A 25,839-nucleotide genomic window follows, 5' to 3' on the forward strand; every position below is an offset into this window, starting at 1 on the left:
CTCTTAATGCGTTTGAGCCAATCAGTTGTGCTGTGACAAGGTAGGGGTGGTATACAGAAGATAGCCCTATTTGGTAAAAGTCAAGTCCATATTATGGCAAGAACAGCTCAAATAAGCAAAGAGAAATGACAGTCCGTCGTTATTATTTATCCTTTATTTAACTAGACAAGTCAGTTAAGAACAAATTCTTATTTCAAATGACGGCCTAGGAACAGTGGGTTAACTGCCTTGTTCAGGGGGAGAACAACATATTTTTACCTTGTCAGCTCGGGAATTCAATCTAGCAACCTTTCGGTTACTAGTCCAACTCTCTAACCACTAGGCTACCTGCCACCCCAATCATTACTCTCATTACTTTAAAACATGAAGGTCAGTGAATAAGGAACATTTCAATAACTTTTAAAGTTTCTTCAAGTGCAGTTGCAAAAACCATCTTCCTTTCCGCCACAGGAAAGGAAGACCTAGAGTTACCTTTGCTGCAGAGGACAAGTTAATTAAAGTTACCAGCCTCAGATTGAAGCCCAAATAAACGCTTCACAGAGTTCAAGTAACAGACACATATCAACATCAACTGTTCAGAGGCGACTGCGTGAATCAGGCCTTCATGGTCGAATTGTTCCAAAGAAACCACTACCTAAGGACACCAATAAGAAGAAGAGACTTGCTTGGGCCAAGAAACACGAGCAATGGACATTAGACTGGTGGAAATTTTGACCTTTGGTCTGATGATTCCAAATTTGAGATTTTGGGTTCCAACCGCTGTGTCTTTGTGAGACGCAGAGTAGGTGAATGGATGATCTCCGCATGTGTGGTTCCCACCGTGAAGCATGGAGGAGGAGGTGTGATGGTGTGTTTTTTTTCTTCTGGTGACATTGATTTATTTAGAATTCAAGACCACATAACCAGCATGGCTACCACAGCATTCTGCAGTGATACGCCATCCCCTCTAGATTGCGCTTAGTGGGACTATCATTTGTTTTTCAACAGGACAAAGACCCAAAACACACCTCCAGGATGTTTAAGGGCTATTTGACCAAGGAGAGTAATGGAGTGCTGCATCAGATGACCTGGCCTCCACAATCACCCGACCTCAACCCAGTTGAGATGGTTTGGGATGAGTTGGACTGCAGAGTGAAGGAAAAGCAGCCAGCAAGTGCTCAGCATATGTGGGAACTCCAAATGCCAAGAGTGTGCAAGCTGTCATCAAGGCAAAGGGTGGCTACTTTGAAGAATCTGAAATATAAAATATATTTTGATTTGTTTAACACTTTTTTGGTTACTACGTGATTACATGTGTTATTTCATAGTTTTGATGTCTTCACTATAATTCTACAATGTAGAAAATAGTAAAAATAAAGAAAAACCCTGGAATGAGTAGGTGTGTCCAAACTTTTGACTGGTACTGCATGTGACGTATAGATTTTTTTTAACATTTTGAGGAAATATCAAGGGTGAGTTTCCCAGAGCATTCATAACTAATGTGGTACATTACTTCTCTAAGTATTTATTGAGGACCATGTTCATACCTCTAAGACACGATGGAGCTATAAGAAGCCCATTGTTACAAGTACTGACACTTGGCCTACCTACTGAATGCTGCATTCTTGTATGCCGATGAAATATTAACGTTGTTTTGGGAATAAGCCACAGGGAGTCCTTCCAGAATGAGGTTTTATCAGTATAAACATTTAATGAGCCAGTATGGCTTTCTTTAATGCCAGGCACGGTGTCACCCAATCACACGATCAGATTCTGTGGGCTGATTATGTTGACATCCCTTCTTCAGTATTCAACCTTTCTTTGGAACATTTCCTTATAATCCGATTGTGATGATTTGAAATCAAGATGGTCATGGATCTCAAGTCAGACTACTGCCCTAATGTAAGTAACCAATGGATGGTTAGGTTACCAATAGATTCCATAACAGTTCTGTCAGAGAAATGTTATACAGGTTAGAGCCACAAACAGATGTAAGTTATCACTCTTCTAGGGATGGACATTTGACATTTTTTGACTGTTTGAGTACTCGCAGGATTTATTTTCGAGTACTCAAGTTTTTAGAACACAAGGCGCACAGTGGAAAAAACTTATGTTTTTATCTATATCCCAACAGTACGCAACAATGCCCCGTTCATCACAACCATTACAGATAACTCATTCTAATTGATAAATTGCCCCAAATATATTCAGTCAATAAAAAAAGCAAGTGCCAATTTATTAAAACCGTAATATCAACTGGTTATATTATATCATAGAACACAATCTGTAATACCAACTGGTTATATTATATCATGGAACACAATCTGTAATACCAACTGGTTATATTATATCATGGAACACAATCTGTAATATCAACTGGTTATATTATATCATGGAACACAATCTGTAATATCAACTGTTATATTATATCATGGAACACAATCTGTACTATCAACTGGTCACATTATATCATGGAACACAATCTGTACTGTCAACTGGTTATATTATATCATGGAACACAATCTGTACTATCAACTGGTTATATTATATCATGGAACACAATCTGTAATACCAACTGGTTATATTAGATCATGGAACACAATCTGTACTATCAACTGGTTATATTATATCATGGAACACAATCTGTACTACCAACTGGTTATATTATATCATGGAACACAATCTGTAATATCAACTGTTATATTATATAATGGAACACAATCTGTACTATCAACTGGTTATATTATATCATGGAACACAATCTGTACTATCAACTGGTTATATTATATCATGGAACACAATCTGTACTATCAACTGGTCACATTATATCATGGAACACAATCTGTACTGTCAACTGGTTATATTATATCATGGAACACAATCTGTACTATCAACTGGTTATATTATATCATGGAACACAATCTGTAATACCAACTGGTTATATTAGATCATGGAACACAATCTGTACTATCAACTGGTTATATTATATCATGGAACACAATCTGTACTACCAACTGGTTATATTATATCATGGAACACAATCTGTAATATCAACTGTTATATTATATAATGGAACACAATCTGTACTATCAACTGGTTATATTATATCATGGAACACAATCTGTACTATCAACTGGTTATATTATATCATGGAACACAATCTGTACTATCAACTGGTTATATTATATCATGGAACACAATCTGTAATACCAACTGGTTATATTATATCATGGAACACAATCTGTACTATCAACTGGTTATATTATATCATGGAACACAATCTGTACTATCAACTGGTTATATTATATCATGGAACACAATCTGTACTATCAACTGGTTATATTATATCATGGAACACAATCTGTAATACCAACTGGTTATATTATATCATGGAACACAATCTGTACTATCAACTGGTTATATTATATCATGGAACACAATCTGTACTATCAACTGGTTATATTATATCATGGAACACAATCTGTAATATCAACAGGTTATATTATATCATGGAACACAATCTGTACTATCAACTGGTTATATTATATCATGGAACACAATATGTACTATCAACTGGTTATATTATATCATGGAACACAATCTTAAAAAAGGTCGTAACCTCAGCAGTGTGCGTTCATAGAAGTCAATGGCATAGCCTCATTTTGTTCATTTACAACCCAAAACTTTTCCAGTGTGAAGTGATGCGCATCTCGCATCTGAAACAGTTACTCTCAAAGAGAGATCATTTGAAACAGGGCTCAATTTGGTGAGTTGACAGATAATTTTTTTCAGGATTACAAACCAATATCTGTATTTTTTACAACATACAGATGTTTGATTTAGTTTATTCCCTAAAACTGACGTCATTTGGTAAGGAATGCAGCTTGTGTATCCCATCAGTTTGTCACTTGTGCTCTCTCTCCGGCCTCGAGGTCACCAGGCTGCTCGTTATGGCGCACACCTGACACCATCGTTACGCGCACCTGCATGGCATCAGACCCACCTGGCCTCCATCACCTCTCTGATTACCTTCCCTATATCTGTCACTCCCTTTGGTTCCTTCCCCAGGTGTTATTGTTTCTGTTTTTGTTTCATATCTGACCGTTGTTCTTGTTTTGTATTATATTTTCCTTTATTTATTCAATGATTCACTCCCTGAACTTGCTTCCCGACTCCCAGCGCACACGTTACACAGTTAGATATGTTTTACAGCCATTTATTTCTGTAGGCCTAACGGGAGCTTGTGTGTAGACACGGAGGGGAAAGGGAATTTAGTGAGAAGAACTGTATGATTCTTGGCTTGGTTTCTTATTTGTTATGCCCCACAAATACACAAGTACAATGGAACACCAGAGTAAAAACAAATTAACGTTGTCTTCAGGAAAAAAATGAATTTTCTTTTACAAATAAACATGCATTTGCCTGTTCGGGCAGTCACAAAGCACATTCCACATAATAGCTTTACAGTATTTGAAAAAATATATATATATATCTGATTAAAGATGGAGTTGTGACGTCCGTTCAGTACTCATGGCCATCCCTAGTAACCAATAGATGGAGTTGTGGCATCTGTTCAGTACTCATGGCCATCCCTAGTAACCAATAGATGGAGTTGTGGCATCTGTTCAGTACTCATGGCCATCCCTAGTAACCAATAGATGGAGTTGTGACGTCCGTTCAGTACTCATGGCCATCCCTAGTAACCAATAGATGGAGTTGTGGCGTCCGTTCAGTACTCATGGCCATCCCTAGTAACCAATAGATGGAGTTGTGACTTCCATTTGAGTACTCATGGCCATCCCTAGTAACCAATAGATGGAGTTGTGACGCCCGTTCAGTACTCATGGCCATCCCTAGTAACCAATAGATGGAGTTGTGACACCCGTTCAGTACTCATGGCCATCCCTAGTAACCAATAGATGGAGTTGTGGCGTCCGTTCAGTGCTCATGGCCATCTCTAGTAACCAATAGATGGAGTTGTGGCGTCCGTTCAGTACTCATGGCCATCCCTAGTAACCAATAGATGGAGTTGTGGCGTCCGTTCAGTACTCATGGCCATCCCTAGTAACCAATAGATGGAGTTGTGGCGTCCGTTCAGTGCTCATGGCCATCCCTAGTAACCAATAGATGGAGTTGTGACTTCCATTTGAGTACTCATGGCCATCCCTAGTAACCAAAAGATGGAGTTGTGACGCCCGTTCAGTGCTCATGGCCATCCCTAGTAACCAATAGATGGAGTTGTGGCGTCCGTTCAGTACTCATGGCCATCCCTAGAAACAGATAGATGGAGTTGTGACGTCCATTCGAGTACTCATGGCCATCCCTAGTAACCAATAGATGGAGTTGTGACGTCCATTCGAGTACTCATGGCCATCCCTAGTAACCAATAGATGGAGTTGTGACGTCCATTTGAGTACTCATGGCCATCCCTAGTAACCAATAGATGGAGTTGTGGCGTCCGTTCAGTACTCATGGCCATCCCTAGTAACCAATAGATGGAGTTGTGATCTCCGTTCAGTACTCATGGCCATCTCTAGTAACCAATAGATGGAGTTGTGACGTCTGTTCAGTACTCATGGCCATCCCTAGTAACCAATAGATGGAGTTGTGACACCCGTTCAGTACTCATGGCCATCCCTAGTAACCAATAGATGGAGTTGTGACCTCCGTTCAGTACTCATGGCCATCCCTAGTAACCAATAGATGGAGTTGTGATCTCCGTTCAGTACTCATGGCCATCCCTAGTAACCAATAGATGGAGTTGTGACGTCTGTTCAGTACTCATGGCCATCCCTAGTAACCAATAGATGGAGTTGTGGCGTCCGTTCAGTACTCATGGCCATCCCTAGTAACCAATAGATGGAGTTGTGACGTCTGTTCAGTACTCATGGCCATCCCTAGTAACCAATAGATGGAGTTGTGACGCCCGTTCAGTACTCATGGCCATCTCTAGTAACCAATAGATGGAGTTGTGACCTCCGTTCAGTACTCATGGCCATCCCTAGTAACCAATAGATGGAGTTGTGGCGTCTGTTCAGTACTCATGGCCATCCCTAGTAACCAATAGATGGAGTTGTGATGTCCGTTCAGTACTCATGGCCATCCCTAGTAACCAATAGATGGAGTTGTGATCTCCGTTCAGTACTCATGGCCATCCCTAGTAACCAATAGATGGAGTTGTGACGTCTGTTCAGTACTCATGGCCATCCCTAGTAACCAATAGATGGAGTTGTGGCGTCCGTTCAGTACTCATGGCCATCCCTAGTAACCAATAGATGGAGTTGTGACTTCCATTTGAGTACTCATGGCCATCCCTAGTAACCAATAGATGGAGTTGTGACGCCCGTTCAGTACTCATGGCCATCTCTAGTAACCAATAGATGGAGTTGTGACCTCCGTTCAGTACTCATGGCCATCCCTAGTAACCAATAGATGGAGTTGTGGCGTCTGTTCAGTACTCATGGCCATCCCTAGTAACCAATAGATGGAGTTGTGATGTCCGTTCAGTACTCATGGCCATCCCTAGTAACCAATAGATGGAGTTGTGATGTCCGTTCAGTACTCATGGCCATCCCTAGTAACCAATAGATGGAGTTGTGACCTCCGTTCAGTACTCATGGCCATCCCTAGCAACCAATAGATGGAGTTGTGATGTCCGTTCAGTACTCATGGCCATCCCTAGTAACCAATAGATGGAGTTGTGATGTCCGTTCAGTACTCATGGCCATCCCTAGTAACCAATAGATGGAGTTGTGACCTCTGTTCAGTACTCATGGCCATCCCTAGCAACCAATAGATGGAGTTGTGATGTCCGTTCAGTACTCATGGCCATCCCTAGTAACCAATAGATGGAGTTGTGACCTCCGTTCAGTACTCATGGCCATCCCTAGCAACCAATAGATGGAGTTGTGATGTCCGTTCAGTACTCATGGCCATCCCTAGTAACCAATAGATGGAGTTGTGATGTCCGTTCAGTACTCATGGCCATCCCTAGTAACCAATAGATGGAGTTGTGACCTCTGTTCAGTACTCATGGCCATCCCTAGCAACCAATAGATGGAGTTGTGATGTCCGTTCAGTACTCATGGCCATCCCTAGTAACCAATAGATGGAGTTGTGACCTCCGTTCAGTACTCATGGCCATCCCTAGCAACCAATAGATGGAGTTGTGATCTCCGTTCAGTACTCATGGCCATCCCTAGTAACCAATAGATGCCATAACAGTTCTGTCAGAGAAATACAGGTTAGAGACACAAACAAATCCAAGTTATCACTGTTTAAACTCCTTGAACTGAGCTGCCTGGGCCTCTATAGCCTCACCCTGGATGTCAGTCAGTACTACAGTGGGGACTACAGTGCAACGAGGCCTGGCAGAACAAATCCAATGTGCCCTCATCCATTCACCCGTCCCCTGCCTGCCTGACTGTCTGCCTAAGCCCCTCCCCAGGGAAAGATCACACTACTACACTACAGGATAACACAGGGACTATTAGACTACACTACAGGATAACACAGGGACTATTAGACTACACTGCTACACTACAGGATAACACAGAGACTATTAGACTACACTGCTACACTACAGGATAACACAGGGACTATTAGACTACACTGCTACACTACAGGATAACACAGGGACTATTGGACTACACTGCTACACTACAGGATAACACAGGGACTATTAGACTACACTGCTACACTACAGGATAACACAGGGACTATTAGACTACACTGCTACACTACAGGATAACACAGGGACTATTAGACTACACTGCTACACTACAGGATAACACAGGGACTATTAGACTACACTGCTACACTACAGGATAACACAGGTACTATTAGACTACACTGCTACACTACAGGATAACACAGGGACTATTAGACTACACTGCTACACTACAGGATAACACAGAGACTATTAGACTACACTGCTACACTACAGGATAACACAGGGACTATTAGACTACACTGCTACACTACAGGATAACACAGAGACTATTAGACTACACTGCTACACTACAGGATAACACAGAGACTATTAGACTACACTGCTACACTACAGGATAACACAGGGACTATTAGACTACACTGCTACACTACAGGATAACACAGAGACTATTAGACTACACTGCTACACTACAGGATAACACAGGGACTATTAGACTACACTGCTACACTACAGGATAACACAGGGACTATTAGACTACACTGCTACACTACAGGATAACACAGGGACTATTAGACTACACTGCTACACTACAGGATAACACAGGGACTATTAGACTACACTGCTACACTACAGGATAACACAGGGACTATTAGACTACACTGCTACACTACAGGATAACACAGGGACTATTAGACTACACTGCTACACTACAGGATAACACAGAGACTATTAGACTACACTGCTACACTACAGGATAACACAGGGACTATTAGACTACACTGCTACACTACAGGATAACACAGGGACTATTGGACTACACTGCTACACTACAGGATAACACAGGGACTATTAGACTACACTGCTACACTACAGGATAACACAGGGACTATTAGACTACACTGCTACACTACAGGATAACACAGGGACTATTAGACTACACTGCTACACTACAGGATAACACAGGGACTATTAGACTACACTGCTACACTACAGGATAACACAGGTACTATTAGACTACACTGCTACACTACAGGATAACACAGGGACTATTAGACTACACTGCTACACTACAGGATAACACAGAGACTATTAGACTACACTGCTACACTACAGGATAACACAGGGACTATTAGACTACACTGCTACACTACAGGATAACACAGGGACTATTAGACTACACTGCTACACTACAGGATAACACAGGGACTATTAGACTACACTGCTACACTACAGGATAACACAGGGACTATTAGACTACACTGCTACACTACAGGATAACACAGGGACTATTAGACTACACTGCTACACAACAGGATAACACAGGGACTATTAGACTACACTGCTACACTACAGGATAACACAGGGACTATTAGACTACACTGCTACACTACAGGATAACACAGGGACTATTAGACTACACTGCTACACTACAGGATAACACAGGGACTATTAGACTACACTGCTACACTACAGGATAACACAGAGACTATTAGACTACGGTAAATACTGCAGACAAGTGAAGCTTCACATCAGTCATGCCTGGCCATGTACTAACTCCACCTCCTACAGTTCTCTTCATAAGGACACTAGCCAGTAACTCCACCTCCTACAGTTCTCTTCATAAGGACACTAGCCAGTAACTCCACCTACAGTTCTCTTCATAAGGACACTAGCCAGTAACTCCACCTACAGTTCTCTTCATAAGGACACTAGCCAGTAACTCCACCTCCTACAGTTCTCTTCATAAGGACACTAGCCAGTAACTCCACCTACAGTTCTCTTCATAAGGACACTAGCCAGTAACTCCACCTACAGTTCTCTTCATAAGGACACTAGCCAGTAACTCCACCTCCTACAGTTCTCTTCATAAGGACACTAGCCAGTAACTCCACCTCCTACAGTTCTCTTCATAAGGACACTAGCCAGTAACTCCACCTACAGTTCTCTTCATAAGGACACTAGCCAGTAACTCCACCTCCTACAGTTCTCTTCATAAGGACACTAGCCAGTAACTCCACCTCCTACAGTTCTCTTCATAAGGACACTAGCCAGTAACTCCACCTACAGTTCTCTTCATAAGGACACTAGCCAGTAACTCCACCTACAGTTCTCTTCATAAGGACACTAGCCAGTAACTCCACCTACAGTTCTCTTCATAAGGACACTAGCCAGTAACTCCACCTCCTACAGTTCTCTTCATAAGGACACTAGCCAGTAACTCCACCTCCTACAGTTCTCTTCATAAGGACACTAGCCAGTAACTCCACCTACAGTTCTCTTCATAAGGACACTAGCCAGTAACTCCACCTACAGTTCTCTTCATAAGGACACTAGCCAGTAACTCCACCTACAGTTCTCTTCATAAGGACACTAGCCAGTAACTCCACCTCCTACAGTTATCTTCATAAGGACACTAGCCAGTAACTCCACCTCCTACAGTTCTCTTCATAAGGACACTAGCCAGTAACTCCACCTCCTACAGTTCTCTTCATAAGGACACTAGCCAGTAACTCCACCTCCTACAGTTCTCTTCATAAGGACACTAGCCAGTAACTCCTCCTACAGTTCTCTTCATAAGGACACTAGCCAGTAACTCCACCTCCTACAGTTCTCTTCATAAGGACACTAGCCAGTAACTCCTCCTACAGTTCTCTTCATAAGGACACTAGCCAGTAACTCCACCTACAGTTCTCTTCATAAGGACACTAGCCAGTAACTCCACCTCCTACAGTTCTCTTCATAAGGACACTAGCCAGTAACTCCACCTCCTACAGTTCTCTTCATAAGGACACTAGCCAGTAACTCCTCCTACAGTTCTCTTCATAAGGACACTAGCCAGTAACTCCTCCTACAGTTCTCTTCATAAGGACACTAGCCAGTAACTCCACCTACAGTTCTCTTCATAAGGACAGCCAGTAACCACACCCCCTCACAAAGATCAGAAGTGCAACAAGTAAGTTAGCCGTTGTTCAGAACGTGTGACTAGCAAGTGAAGCATAACATTAGTCATGTTGTGTCTACAGTCACTCCAAACGTATTTTTTATTTATTTAACTAGGCAAGTCAGTTAAGAACAAATTCTTACTTACAATGACAGCAGGTTAACTGCCTTGTTCAGGAGCAGAACAACCGATTTTTACCTTGTCAGCTCTAACCACTAGGCTACCTGCGCCCCAGTCTTCCTCAGAATGGATGGTGAAGTGAAACATAGGCTAGTTCAACTTCAAATTATTTTCAGCCCCCACACAAGAAAGGAAGTGTTTGCTATGAGTTGTGAGCTGAAAGCCATGCCCAGAGTTGAGTTTGGTTTGGGGGAGCTGGAGCACAAGCACAAATGTCCACAGCTGTGCCCAACTGTGCAAACAGAAACGCGTCTGGGAGAGAAAAGACAAATGAAAAGATGCAGTCTCTCTCTGCTGTCTCAAAATAGACCAGCCAGGAACAACACATGTAGATGACACAATCACAGGGAGGAGAGGAGAGCCCCTCCATCTCTCCGTTTCTCCATCCAAAGAAAGAATGAGAGAATGGTAAACAAACTAAAACAAAGTAAAATACCCGTTCATCAAGACAATCTCAACCATCAGGCAGCCGAAGTGGAGGGCTGTGGGTGATTGGTTGGTCAGCCTGTCAATCAAGAGACCAAACATTCTTTTGACAAATGGTAAATTCTCACCAAGCATTAAATTCTATTAGGTTTCATCTGAAACATGTTCTAAAAGATTCATCTACTGAGGTGATTCTGTTAGGTTTCATCTGAAACATGTTCTAAAAGATTCAGCTACTGAGGTGGGTGCTGTTCTGCATGATGGCTTTGACCAAGACTGCATCCGAAATGGGACCCTATTCCCTATATAGTGCACTACATTTGACCAGGTCCTACATAGGGTCTGGTCAAAAGTAGGACACTATGTAGGGAATAGGGTCCCATTTCATATTCATATTCATCAGGATATTCATCAGGATTCAGGAAACCCCTTTCCACTAAAAAAGTTTCAGGCTAAAAATACACTTCATAACAGGATTTCTGAGAGGCTATTGGGGAACATTAGCATAATGGCAATAATCGAGAGAAGAGGTAACTTGGACTGGAAAATATTTTCTGGGACATGGCCTGTATATTGCAGAGAAACTTTAGTGAACTTTTCATTAAAATGATTTAGCCTCATTTGCAAACTAGTCCAGATATTATTATTATGATTTTATTATGATTCTGACTTGAATAGTTAATTTAATTCAATTAGTAAATCATTTCCCAACCTGTGAATGGAGGTGTCTGCCTACTAAAACTATTGCTAGCTTCTAAAATGGCACCCTATTCTCTATTTGGTGCTCTACTTTAGACCAGATCCCTATGGGCCCTATGAGCCCTGGTCAAAAGTAGCGCACTATATACGGAATAGGGTGCCATTTGGGACGCACTATATTAACTTTTCCCCTTGCTCCAAATAGTTTCTCCCCAGGCCTGATCAACTGACCAACTAAGAGATGATCAATACAGGTTTGGCTGTAGCCTAACTAATCAATATGATGCGGAGTTGATGATGTCAACGGTTAAAGGTCCACGTTACCAACACTGCTACTGATTGACCTTGGTTCTGTTGCTCTGCCTTGCCCTGGACTACTATCAATAAACTACAAGGTTCTGTTGCCCTGCCCTGGACTACTATCAATAAACGACAAGGTTCTGTTGCTCTGCCCTGCCCTGGACTACTATCAATAAACTACAAGGTTCTGTTGCTCTGCCCTGCCCTGGACTATTATTAATAAACTACAAGGTTCTGTTGCTCTGCCCTGCCCTAGACTACTATCAATAAACGACAAGGTTCTGTTGCTCTGCCCTGCCCTGGACTACTATCAATAAACTACAAGGTTCTGTTGCCCTGCCCTGGACTACTATCAATAAACTACATGTTTCTGTTGCTCTGCCCTGCCCTGGACTACTATCAATAAACTACAAGGTTCTGTTGCTCTGCCCTGCCCTGGACTATTATTAATAAACTACAAGGTTCTGTTGCTCTGCCCTGGACTACTATCAATAAACTACATGTTTCTGTTGCTCTGCCCTGGACAACGATCAATTAACTACAAGGTTCTGTTGCTCTGCCCTGGACTACTATCAATAAACTACACGTTTCTGTTGCTCTGCCCTGCCCTGGGCTACTATCAATAAACTAGAAGGTTATGTTGCTCTGCCCTGGACTACTATCAATAAACTACATGTTTCTGTTGCTCTGCCCTGGACTACTATCAATAAACTACACGTTTCTGTTGCTCTGCCCTGGACTACTATCAATAAACTACAAGGTTTGTTGTGAGTTCAACATGATTTCCATGTAGTGAATCAGTAAGTTGATCCTATTGTTCCAAACTACACTGGGTTTTATGTCAGGGCCTAATCATCAGGTGTAGCCAACACTGGTGAAATGACATTTCATGGGTAACCATTCAGGGAGAACACGTATCACATCAAAATATGTCCCCGTGAAAACAATGACCAAAAGTTTACTTTTGCACACCACACATTCCATCAAAGAAATAGATCAGCCCCGGGTATCAGATTCCGCCTGTCTTTAGATCTCTACAGATCTCTTCTAAAAACATGACGTCCTTTCATCAGAACCCACATACTGTAACGGGCATACAGTGCATTCAGACAGTATTCAGACCCCTTCACTTATTCCACATTTTGTTACGTTACAGCCTTATTCTAAAATGGATTAAATGAAAAAATCTTTTTTACAAATGTAGAAAACATAAAAACTGAAATACCTTATTTACATAAGTATTCAGACCCTTTGCTATGAGACTCGAAATTGAGCTCTGGTGCATCCTGTGTCCATTGATCATCCTTGAGATGTTTCTACAACTTCATTGGAGTCCACCTGTGCTAAATTCAATTGATTGGACATGATTTGGAAAGGCACACACCTGTCTATATAAGGTCCCATTGTTGACAGTGCATGTCAGAGCAAAAACCAAGCCATGAGGTTGAAGGAATTGTCCGTAGAGCTCTGAGACAGGATTGTGTCGAGGCACAGATCTGGGGAAGCATTGAAGGCCCCCAAGAACACAGTGGCCTCCATCATTGTTAAATGGAAGAAGTTTGGAACCACCAAAACTCTTCCTAGAGCTGGCCGCCCTGCCAAACAACACCCAGCAATCGGGGGAGAAGGGCCTTGGTCAGGGCGGTGACCAAGAACCCGATGGTCACTCTGACAGAGCTCCAGAGTTCCTCTGTGGAGATGGGAGAACCTTCCAGAAGGACAACCATCTCTGCAGCACTCCACCAATCAGGTCTTTATGGTAGAGTGAGCAGACGGAAGCCACTCAATAAAAGGCACATGACAGCCCACTTGGAGTTTGCCAAAAGGCGCCTTAAAGACTCTCAGACCATGAGAAATAAGATTTTATGGTCTGATGAAACCAAGATTGAACTCTTCGCTCTGAATACCAAGAGTCACGTCTGGAGGAAATCAGGCACCGCTCATCACCTGGCCATTACCATCCCTACGGTGAAGCATGGTGGTGGCAGCATCACGCTGTGGGGATGTTTTTCAGCGGCAGGGACTGGGAGACAAGTCAAGACCGAGGGAAAGATGAACGGACCAAAGTACAGAGAGATCCTTCATGAAAACCTGCTCTAGAGCGTTCAGGACCTCATACAGGGTCGAAAGTTCACCTTCCAACAGGACAACGACCCTAAGCACACAGCCAAGACAACGCAGGAGTGGCTTAGGGACAAGCCTCTGAATGTCCTTGAGTGACCCAGCCAGAGCACAGACTTGAACCCGATCCAACATCTCTGGAGAGACCTGAAAATAGCTGTGCAGCGACGCTCCCCAACCACCCTGACAGAGCTTGAGAGGATCTGCAGAGAAGAATGGGAGAAAATCCCCAAATACAGGTGTGCCAAGCTTGTAGCGTCATACCCAAGAATTTTTTTTTACAAATGTATAAAACATAAAAACTGAAATACCTTATTTACATAAGTATTCAGACCCTTTGCTATGAGACTCGAAATTGAGCTCTGGTGCATCCTGTGTCCATTGATCATCCTTGAGATGTTTCTACAACTTCATTGGAGTCCACCTGTGCTAAATTCAATTGATTGGACATGATTTGGAAAGGCACACACCTGTCTATATAAGGTCCCATTGTTGACAGTGCATGTCAGAGCAAAAACCAAGCCATGAGGTTGAAGGAATTGTCCGTAGAGCTCTGAGACAGGATTGTGTCGAGGCACAGATCTGGGGAAGCATTGAAGGCCCCCAAGAACACAGTGGCCTCCATCATTCTTAAATGGAAGAAGTTTGGAACCACCAAAACTCTTCCTAGAGCTGGCCGCCCTGCCAAACAACACCCAGCAATCGGGGGAGAAGGGCCTTGGTCAGGGCGGTGACCAAGAACCCGATGGTCACTCTGACAGAGCTCCAGAGTTCCTCTGTGGAGATGGGAGAACCTTCCAGAAGGACAACCATCTCTGCAGCACTCCACCAATCAGGTCTTTATGGTAGAGTGAGCAGACGGAAGCCACTCAATAAAAGGCACATGACAGCCCACTTGGAGTTTGCCAAAAGGCGCCTTAAAGACTCTCAGACCATGAGAAACAAGATTTTATGGTCTGATGAAACCAAGATTGAACTCTTCGCTCTGAATACCAAGAGTCACGTCTGGAGGAAATCAGGCACCGCTCATCACCTGGCCATTACCATCCCTACGGTGAAGCATGGTGGTGGCAGCATCACGCTGTGGGGATGTTTTTCAGCGGCAGGGACTGGGAGACAAGTCAAGACCGAGGGAAAGATGAACGGACCAAAGTACAGAGAGATCCTTCATGAAAACCTGCTCTAGAGCGTTCAGGACCTCATACAGGGTCGAAAGTTCACCTTCCAACAGGACAACGACCCTAAGCACACAGCCAAGACAACGCAGGAGTGGCTTAGGGACAAGCCTCTGAATGTCCTTGAGTGACCCAGCCAGAGCACAGACTTGAACCCGATCCAACATCTCTGGAGAGACCTGAAAATAGCTGTGCAGCGACGCTCCCCAACCACCCTGACAGAGCTTGAGAGGATCTGCAGAGAAGAATGGGAGAAAATCCCCAAATACAGGTGTGCCAAGCTTGTAGCGTCATACCCAAGAAGACCCGAGGCTGTAATCGCTGCCAAAGGTGCTTCAACAAAGTACTGAGTAAAGGGTCTGAATACTTATGGAAATGTGATATTTCGGTTATTTTATTTTTACTACATTTGAAAAAATTTCTAAAAATCTGTATTTGCTTTGACTTTATGGGGTATTGTGGGTAGATTGATGAGAAAAAACAACTATTTCATCAATTTTAGAATTTTAGACCTTAAACTGTGCCCAGTGGGTAGTGACCAATATTTTGTTTCATTTCCTCCAGTTTTAGGACTGAGTTTATCATATAAAATAGTGACTCATCTTTGCCAGAACAATAGTCTACCTGGCGATTTGATTGATCATGGTCATATTTAGACAGGCCTGGTTTGGGTGGCTTCTGGCTAGATGTCCAAATATAGCTGTAACATGACACTGCCTTCAATATTCTAAACAGTTTATCTGAATACTTTACTCCTCAGATGGCGCTGCTTTCCCCTCTTCTTCTAATAATAGCTCAATGAGTCTGTGACCGCGGTTGCGGCAAAAAATTGTGTGCGTGCCCTTTTTTTGTTTGCGCACATTCACCCCAAAAGGTCTGTGCATGGCCTTGTTTACTATAGCCAACAGGTATAATGCATTATTACCTGTTATGAGCATGTATACCGTAAAGATTAAATATGTCACTTTTTGGGCGACCTGACTAAATTCACATAGAAATGTGTTTATATAGATATGTCATTCTCAGTGAAATCAAGTCTAAGAAGCAGTAGAACTGTTCTATGTGCTCTATTTCTATACTTCCCATTCTTAAGTTAATTTTTTTTGCGTCTTTTACTTTAGATTTTGTACACCAGCTTCAAACAGCTGAAAATACAGTATTTTTGGTTATGGAAAATATATTTCACAGCGCTTTAGATGGTACAATGATTCTCTAAACTATACTTGCTTGTTCTGTCACATAAACTGAAATTAGGCAAACTATTTGAATTTTAGCAACCAGGAACGCGGTTTCAGCATATTGCACCTTTAATAATGTCTTTGGGCTAGGGGGCAGTATTTTCACGTGCCCAGAGTAAACTGCCTGATACTCAGGCCCAGAAGCTAGGATATGCATATTATTAGTATATTTGGATAGAAAACACTCTGAAGTTGCTAAAACATTTTGAATGATGTCTGTGAGTATAACAGAACTCATATGGCAGGCGAAAACCTGAGAAAAATCCAACCAGGAAGTGGGAAATCTGAGGTTTGTAGTTTTTCAAGTGATTGCCTATCCAATATCCAGTGTAAATGGAGTCACTTCCTAAGGCTTCCACTAGATGTCAACAGTCTTTGGAACGTTGTTTCAGGCTTCTATTGTGAAAGGGGAAGGAATAAGACCACTCACAGTAAGTGGCTCAGCTGAAAGCCATGAGTTGTTTATCGAGCGCTGCCTTGAGCGCGGGCTCCGTTCTCTTTCCTTTCTAATGACAACGGAATTGTCTGGTTGGAATATTATTGAAGATTTATAATAAAAACATCCTAAAGATTCATTATATACATCGTTTGACATGTTTCTACAAACTTTAATGGGACTTCTTTGACTTTTCGTCTGGACTTTGTGGATTTGGATTCGTGAACTAAACGCGCGAACAAAAAGGAGGTATTTGGACATAAAGATTAACTTTTATTGTGGAACTGGGATTCCTGGGAGTGCATTCCGATGAAGATCATCAAAGGTAAGTGAATATTTATAATGCTATTTCTGACTTTTACTGACTCCGCAACATGGCGGGTATCTGTATGGCTTGTTTTGGTGGCTGAGCGCTGTACTCAGATTATCGCATGGTGTGCTTTCGCCATAAAGCTTTTTTGAAATCTGACACAGCGGTTGCATTAAGGAGAAGTTTATCTTTAATCCTATGTATAACACTTGTATCTTTCATCAAAGTTTATGATGAGTATTTCTGTAAATTGATGTGGCTCTCTGCAAATTCACCGGATGTTTTGTAGGCAAACCATTACTGAACATAACGCGCCAATGTAAACTGAGATTTTTGGATATAAATATGAACTTTATCGAACAAAACATACATGTATTGTGTAACATGAAGTCCTATGAGTGCCATCTGATGAAGATCATCAAAGGTTAGTGATTAATTTTATCTCTATTTCTGCTTTTTGTGACTCCTCTCTTTGGCTGGAAAATGGCTGTATGTTTTTTTGTGACTAGGCGCTGACCTAACATAATCGCATGGTATGCTTTCGCCGTAAAGCCTTTTTGAAATCGGACACTGTGGTTGGATTAACAAGAAGTTTATCTTTAAAATGGTGTGTAATACTTGTATGTTTGAGGAATTTTAACTATGAGATTTCTGTTGTTTGAATTTAGCGCCCTGAAATTTCACTGGGTGTTGTCAAATCAATCCCATTAACGGGATTGGCGCGGGAAGTGATCACTAAGGAGACCTTTAAGGATAAAGAGAACCTGTTATGAGCATGTATACCTTAAGGATAAAGAGAACCTGTTATGAGCATGTATACCTTAAGGATGAAGAGAACCTGTTATGAGCATTTATACCTTAAGGATAAAGAGAACCTGTTATGAGCATTTATACCTTAAGGATAAAGAGAACCTGTTATGAGCATGTATACCTTAAGGATGAAGAGAACCTGTTATGAGCATTTATACCTTAAGGATGAAGAGAACCTGTTATGAGCATGTATACCTTAAGGATGAAGAGAACCTGTTATGAGCATGTATACCTTAAGGATGAAGAGAACCTGTTATGAGCATGTATACCTTAAGAATGAAGAGAACCTGTTATAAACATGTATACCTTAAGGATAAAGAGTAAAATGTTACTGTGTATTTTACATGAGACTTGAGGACCTGAAGAACCAACTGTGTGACAATGATGCCGTCATGGTCTTACCTTATGCCTGCACTTCAGGACTACTCCATAGGCTCCTGGAGAGAGAAGAGAGGAGAACGGTTAGTAACAGGGACTTATCCAAACATGACTTATATTTGTATTAATGGTTCAGCTAAAGAAGTTGGGAAATCCTACTATAAAGAGTTAATATTCTCTAAACAAGGTTTAGATGAGTGAACTGGAGCTCTGTATGTTCTGTGGTCATTCAAGGGTGAAGAAACGGTCTTGGGAGATGTCATGCACCTCAGCTCATGCCCACTTTATGCTCATCCATATTTCAAAGATGAAGACTTCAACTGTGAACCCTTCATTTGACTTTCTGGCTTTGTTTTTATTTATTTATATATATAAAAAATGTTGTTTACCCTTTTTTTACGAACTCAGGAGAGGCGAAGGTCGAGAGCCGTGCGTCCTCCAAAACACAACCCGACCAAGCCGTACTGCTTCTTGACAAGCCGCACTACTTCTTGACAAGCCAGCCACACCAATGTGTCAGAGGAAACACCCTGCACCTTGCGACCGTGTCAGCGTGCATGCGCCTGGCTACAGGAGTCGCTAGAGAGCGATGGGACAAGGACATCCCTGCCAGCCAAACCCTCCACTAACCCAGACGACGCTGGGCCAATTGTGCACCGCCCCATGGGTCTCCCGGTCGCGGCCGGCTGCGACAGAGCCTGGACTCGAACCACGATCTCTAGTGGCACAGCTAGCACTGTGATGCAGTGCCTTAGACCACTGCGCCACTTGGGAGGCCCACTGCTTTGTAGCATTCTGACAGATGCTGTCAGAGCAACATGATTCCTCCATTACCAACATGACATTACAACATGACCGGTCAGTCAGTAGTCAGTTTATAGTCAGTGGATAGTCCGTTTATAGTCAGTGGATAGTCAGTTGATAGTCGGTGGATAGTCAGTGGATAGTCAGTTTATAGTCAGTGAATAGTCAGTTTATGGTCAGTGAATAGTCAGTGGATAGTCAGTTTATAGTCAGTGGATAGTCAGTTGATAGTCAGTGGATAGTCAGTTTATAGTCAGTGGATAGTCAGTTTATAGTCTGTGAATAGTCAGTGGATAGTCAGTTTATAGTCAGTGAATAGTCAGTTTATAGTCAGTGAATAGTCAGTGGATAGTCAGTTTATAGTCAGTGAATAGTCCATTTATGGTCAGTGAATAGTCAGTTTATAGTCAGTGGATAGTCAATGGATAGTCTGTGGATAGTCTGTGGATAGTCTGTGGATAGTCTGTGGATAGTCTGTGGATAGTCAATGGATAGTCTGCGGGTAGTCTGTGGATAGTCTGTGGATAGTCTGTGGATAGTCTGTGGATAGTCTGTGGATAGTCTGTGGATAGTTGGTGGATAGTATGTGGATAGTCTGTGGATAGTCTGTGGATAGTCTGTGGATAGTTGGTGGATAGTTGGTGGATAGTCTGTGGATAGTTGGTAGATAGTCTGTGGATAGTCTGTGGATAGTTGGTGGATAGTTGGTGGATAGTCTGTGGATAGTTGGTGGATAGTTGGTGGATAGTATGTGGATAGTCTGTGGATAGTCAGTGGATAGTCTGTGGATAGTCAGTGGATAGTCAGTGGATAGTTGGTGGATAGTCAGTGGATAGTTGGTGGATAGTTGGTGGATAGTCTGTGGATTGTCTGTGGATAGTCTGTGGATAGTCTGTGGATAGTCAATGGATAGTTGGTGGATAGTCTGTGGATAGTCTGTGGATAGTCTGTGGCTAGTCTGTGGATAGTCAGTGGATAGTTGGTGGATAGTCTGTGGATAGTCTGTGGATAGTCTGTGGATAGTCTGTGGATAGTCTGTGGCTAGTCAATGGATAGTCAATGGATAGTCAGTGGATAGTCAGTGGATAGTTGGTGGATAGTATGTGGATAGTCTGTGGATAGTCTGTGGCTAGTCAATGGATAGTCAATGGATAGTCAGTGGATAGTCAGTGGATAGTTGGTGGATAGTCTGTGGATAGTCTGTGGCTAGTCAATGGATAGTCAATGGATAGTCTGTGGATAGTCTGTGGATAGTTGGTGGATAGTCTGTGGATAGTCTGTGGATAGTTGGTGGATAGTCTGTGGATAGTCTGTGGATAGTCTGTGGCTAGTCTGTGGATAGTCAGTGGATAGTCGGTGGATAGTTGGTGGATAGTCTGTGGATAGTCTGTGGATAGTCTGTGGATAGTCTGTGGATAGTCAATGGATAGTCAGTGGATAGTTGGTGGATAGTCTGTGGATAGTCAGTGGATAGTATGTGGATAGTCTGTGGATAGTCTGTGGATAGTTGGTGGATAGTATGTGGATAGTCTGTGGATAGTCTGTGGCTAGTCAATGGATAGTCAATGGATAGTCAGTGGATAGTCAGTGGATAGTTGGTGGATAGTCTGTGGATAGTCTGTGGCTAGTCAATGGATAGTCAATGGATAGTCTGTGGATAGTCTGTGGATAGTTGGTGGATAGTCTGTGGATAGTCTGTGGATAGTTGGTGGATAGTCTGTGGATAGTCTGTGGATAGTCTGTGGCTAGTCTGTGGATAGTCAGTGGATAGTTGGTGGATAGTTGGTGGATAGTCTGTGGATAGTCTGTGGATAGTCTGTGGATAGTCTGTGGATAGTCAATGGATAGTCAGTGGATAGTTGGTGGATAGTCTGTGGATAGTCAGTGGATAGTATGTGGATAGTCTGTGGATAGTCTGTGGATAGTTGGTGGATAGTCTGTGGATAGTCTGTGGATAGTTGGTGGATAGTCTGTGGATAGTCTGTGGCTAGTCTGTGGATAGTCTGTGGATAGTCAGTGAACAGTTAGTTTATAGTCAGTGGATAGTCATCAAATAGTCAGTAGATAGTTAGAGAATAGTTATTATATAGTCATCAAATAGTCAGTAGATAGTTAGAGAATAGTTATTATATAGTCATCAAATAGTAAGTAGATAGTCAGTGAATAGTCATTGGATAGTTATCACACAGACAGTAGATAGTCAGTAAATAGTCATTGGATAGTTATCACACAGACAGTAGATAGTCAGTAAATAGTCAGTGAATAGTCATTATACAGACAGTAGATAGTCAGTGAATAGGCATTATACAGACAGTAGATAGTCAGTGAATAGTCATTATACAGACAGTAGATAGTCAGTGAATAGGCATTATACAGACAGTAGATAGTCAGTGAATAGTCATTATACAGACAGTAGATAGTCAGTGAATAGGCATTACACAGACAGTAGATAGTCAGTGACTAGGCATTATACAGAGAGTAAATAGTCAGTGAATAGGCAGTAGATAGTCAGTGAATAGGCATTACACAGACAGTAGATAGTCAGTGAATAGGCATTATACAGAGAGTAAATAGTCAGTGAATAGGCAGTAGATAGTCAGTGAATAGGCATTACACAGACAGTAGATAGTCAGTGAATAGGCATTATACAGACAGTAAATAGTCTGTCAATAGTCATTATACAGACAGTAGATAGTCTGTGAATAGTCATTATACAGAGAGTAAATAGTCTGTGAATAGTCATTATACAGACAGTAAATAGTCTGTGAATAGTCATTATACAGACAGTAAATAGTCAGTGAATAGTCATTATACAGACAGTAAATAGTCAGTGAATAGTCATTATACAGACAGTAAATAGTCAGAGAATAGTCATTATACAGACAGTAAATAGTCTGTGAATAGTCATTACACAGACAGTAAATAGTCTGTGAATAGTCATTACACAGACAGTAGATAGTCAGTGAATAGGCATTATACAGACAGTAAATAGTCAGTGAATAGTCATTATACAGACAGTAAATAGTCAGTGAATAGTCATTATACAGACAGTAGATCGTCAGTGAATAGTCATTATACAGACAGTAAATAGTCTGTGAATAGTCATTACACAGACAGTAAATAGTCTGTGAATAGTCATTACACAGACAGTAAATAGTCTGTGAATAGTCATTACACAGACAGTAGATAGTCAGTGAATAGGCATTATACAGACAGTAGATAGTCAGTGAATAGGCATTATACAGAGAGTAAATAGTCAGTGAATAGGCAGTTGATAGTCAGTGAATAGGCATTACACAGACAGTAGATAGTCAGTGAATAGGCATTATACAGACAGTAAATAGTCTGTCAATAGTCATTATACAGACAGTAGATAGTCTGTGAATAGTCATTATACAGAGAGTAAATAGTCTGTGAATAGTCATTATACAGACAGTAAATAGTCTGTGAATAGTCATTATACAGACAGTAAATAGTCAGTGAATAGTCATTATACAGACAGTAAATAGTCAGTGAATAGTCATTATACAGAGAGTAAATAGTCAGTGAATAGTCATTATACAGACAGTAAATAGTCTGTGAATAGTCATTACACAGACAGTAAATAGTCTGTGAATAGTCATTACACAGACAGTAGATAGTCAGTGAATAGGCATTATACAGACAGTAAATAGTCAGTGAATAGTCATTATACAGACAGTAAATAGTCAGTGAATAGTCATTATACAGACAGTAGATCGTCAGTGAATAGTCATTATACAGACAGTAAATAGTCTGTGAATAGTCATTACACAGACAGTAAATAGTCTGTGAATAGTCATTACACAGACAGTAAATAGTCTGTGAATAGTCATTACACAGACAGTAGATAGTCAGTGAATAGTCATTATACAGACAGTAAATAGTCAGTAAATAGTCATTATACAGACAGTAAATAGTCTGTGAATAGTCATTACACAGACAGTAAATAGTCTGTGAATAGTCATTACACAGACAGTAGATAGTCAGTGAATAGGCATTATACAGACAGTAAATAGTCAGTGAATAGTCATTATACAGACAGTAAATAGTCAGTGAATAGTCATTATACAGACAGTAGATCGTCAGTGAATAGTCATTATACAGACAGTAAATAGTCAGTGAATAGTCATTACACAGACAGTAAATAGTCTGTGAATAGTCATTACACAGACAGTAAATAGTCTGTGAATAGTCATTACACAGACAGTAGATAGTCAGTGAATAGGCATTATACAGACAGTAGATAGTCAGTGAATAGTCATTATACAGACAGTAAATAGTCAGTAAATAGTCATTATACAGACAGTAAATAGTCAGTGAATAGGCATTACACAGACAGTAGATAGTCTGTGAATAGGCATTATACAGACAGTAAATAGTCTGTGAATAGTCATTATACAGACAGTAAATAGTCAGTGAATAGTCATTATACAGACAGTAGATCGTCAGTGAATAGTCATTATACAGACAGTAAATAGTCTGTGAATAGTCATTACACAGACAGTAAATAGTCTGTGAATAGTCATTACACAGACAGTAAATAGTCTGTGAATAGTCATTACACAGACAGTAGATAGTCAGTGAATAGGCATTATACAGACAGTAGATAGTCAGTGAATAGGCATTATACAGACAGTAGATAGTCAGTGAATAGTCATTATACAGACAGTAAATAGTCAGTAAATAGTCATTATACAGACAGTAAATAGTCAGTGAATAGGCATTACACAGACAGTAGATAGTCAGTGAATAGGCATTACACAGACAGTAAATAGTCAGTGAATAGTCATTATACAGACAGTAAATAGTCTGTGAATAGACATTATACAGACAGTAGATAGTCAGTGAATTTCAATCTACTACTGAAAAATGGACTCCTCTATTATCTTCAGAACTACATGTCAGATATGCCAATCAACTAATAATAAATAATGACTCTATGAAATGCAGAATGTACCCCATTCCTCTCTCTTGAAAACTAACTTACTAACTTCCTGATATGAAGTTCCTGTCTGTGTCACTCAGTCAAGAGTGTCTTGATGGGAGAACCAAAGCCCTATCATGATATGTTCTATAAGTGGTGGTCCCTCCCCTACTTCGTTGCTTCACTTCCTGGATTGATGGGAGTTGGAAACTGAATTGCGCTTAACCTCCGGTGTGATGGGTGACCAGTAATCTGTGTGATGAGGATCCTTCAGTCAACAAATGACATGGGAATGAAATGACTCATCTGATCTAGCGTTAAATTGTATTAGTGGAGGGACCAGTGAAGGAACCATGGGCCAGGGAAGTAGCCAGTCATTATACCCCAGCTCGGAGTATCTCTCCCTGGCCTGAGAGAGGCTTGCCACTCCCTCGCCCTTGCCCTGTAGCCCTGGGCTATCAGCCTCAGCCCTTCAGCCAGTCAACCACATATACAGGAGAATTCAGGGGCTAAAGAGCTACTGAATAACATGATCACACTCTTCCTCCAGCTATGTCATTTATGAACATATTAAGTGAATTTTGACATGAAATGACAGTTAGATTAGTTAGATGAAAGTAAAACTGCGTAGCTCAAGAGATGAAGACATTATTTCCAAAACACCATTTATGAATCTAAAAGGAATGGATGAAGAGCCAGTCGTGCAAATGGAAAAGGTCAACGAGTGTGATGTTGTCAGTTTGGCGGTGGTTTCTGGAAGGGATTCATGGGCACAGCAGCTACAAGGCCTAGCCAGAGGACACATGGAGAGGTGGAGACAGTTTTAGCCCACTTTAGACCCTCCGGTTAAGTGGCGACTGTTCAGAATTGGGAACATGATGAGCACTTTAGAATAATAATTTATCTCTAGTTCTGTAAATAGTGTTTTTGGACACAGTACAGAGAATTTCTGGTGCCCTTTACGTTAACCCTTGATCGCTGTAAACGTTTTCAGTCACAGCATTAAGTAACGCAGTGATAACAAGGTCAGAGAGGTAGCTAGATAAATGGTTTTGGCTTTCAGCTTTGACCATCACACCAACATCACTAAAAACAACCACAAAAAAACACTTTACTGTAAAACCATAGTGTTCCCTTTGACAGTGTAATGCAGTAGTTGTAAAAAATGATCATCAACTTACCTTCACCTACAATGCCAAGGACTTCAAATTTATTCATCACATCACCAATGTCAGTGGTCTTCATGAAGAGGAAACCAGCTGAGAGGAGCAGGAAGGTCTTAGAGAAGAGAGAACTCCAGGCAGGACTGAGACCAGAGTTTTACCACGCAACACAGAGGAGAGTCCTGGAGGAGTCTCCTCATCTTCTCTCGCTCTCTCTTTCTCTCTCTCTTTCTCTCTCTTTCACACACACACACACACACAC

General features: G+C 41.5%; 1 protein-coding gene across 2 annotated transcripts in view; it reads right to left on the minus strand.

The window, feature by feature from the left end:
- Positions 1-25,829, minus strand: part of cdkl5 (cyclin dependent kinase like 5) — an 84,882-nt gene extending 59,053 nt beyond the window's left edge. For both annotated transcript variants that reach the window (XM_029747641.1, XM_029747640.1), the window contains exons 1-2: positions 25,596-25,829; positions 18,690-18,724 (exon numbers count right to left, since the gene is read on the minus strand). In XM_029747641.1, coding sequence (XP_029603501.1) covers positions 18,690-18,724; positions 25,596-25,659 — 99 coding nt within the window. In that variant the 5' untranslated portion in view covers positions 25,660-25,829. The remainder of the gene's footprint in view (positions 1-18,689; positions 18,725-25,595) is intronic.
- Between the last annotated feature and the right edge of the window lie 10 nt (positions 25,830-25,839).

The sequence above is a fragment of the Salmo trutta genome, unplaced genomic scaffold (genome assembly GCF_901001165.1).
Source record: "Salmo trutta unplaced genomic scaffold, fSalTru1.1, whole genome shotgun sequence".
In the NCBI taxonomy this organism is placed as follows: Eukaryota; Metazoa; Chordata; class Actinopteri; order Salmoniformes; family Salmonidae; genus Salmo; species Salmo trutta.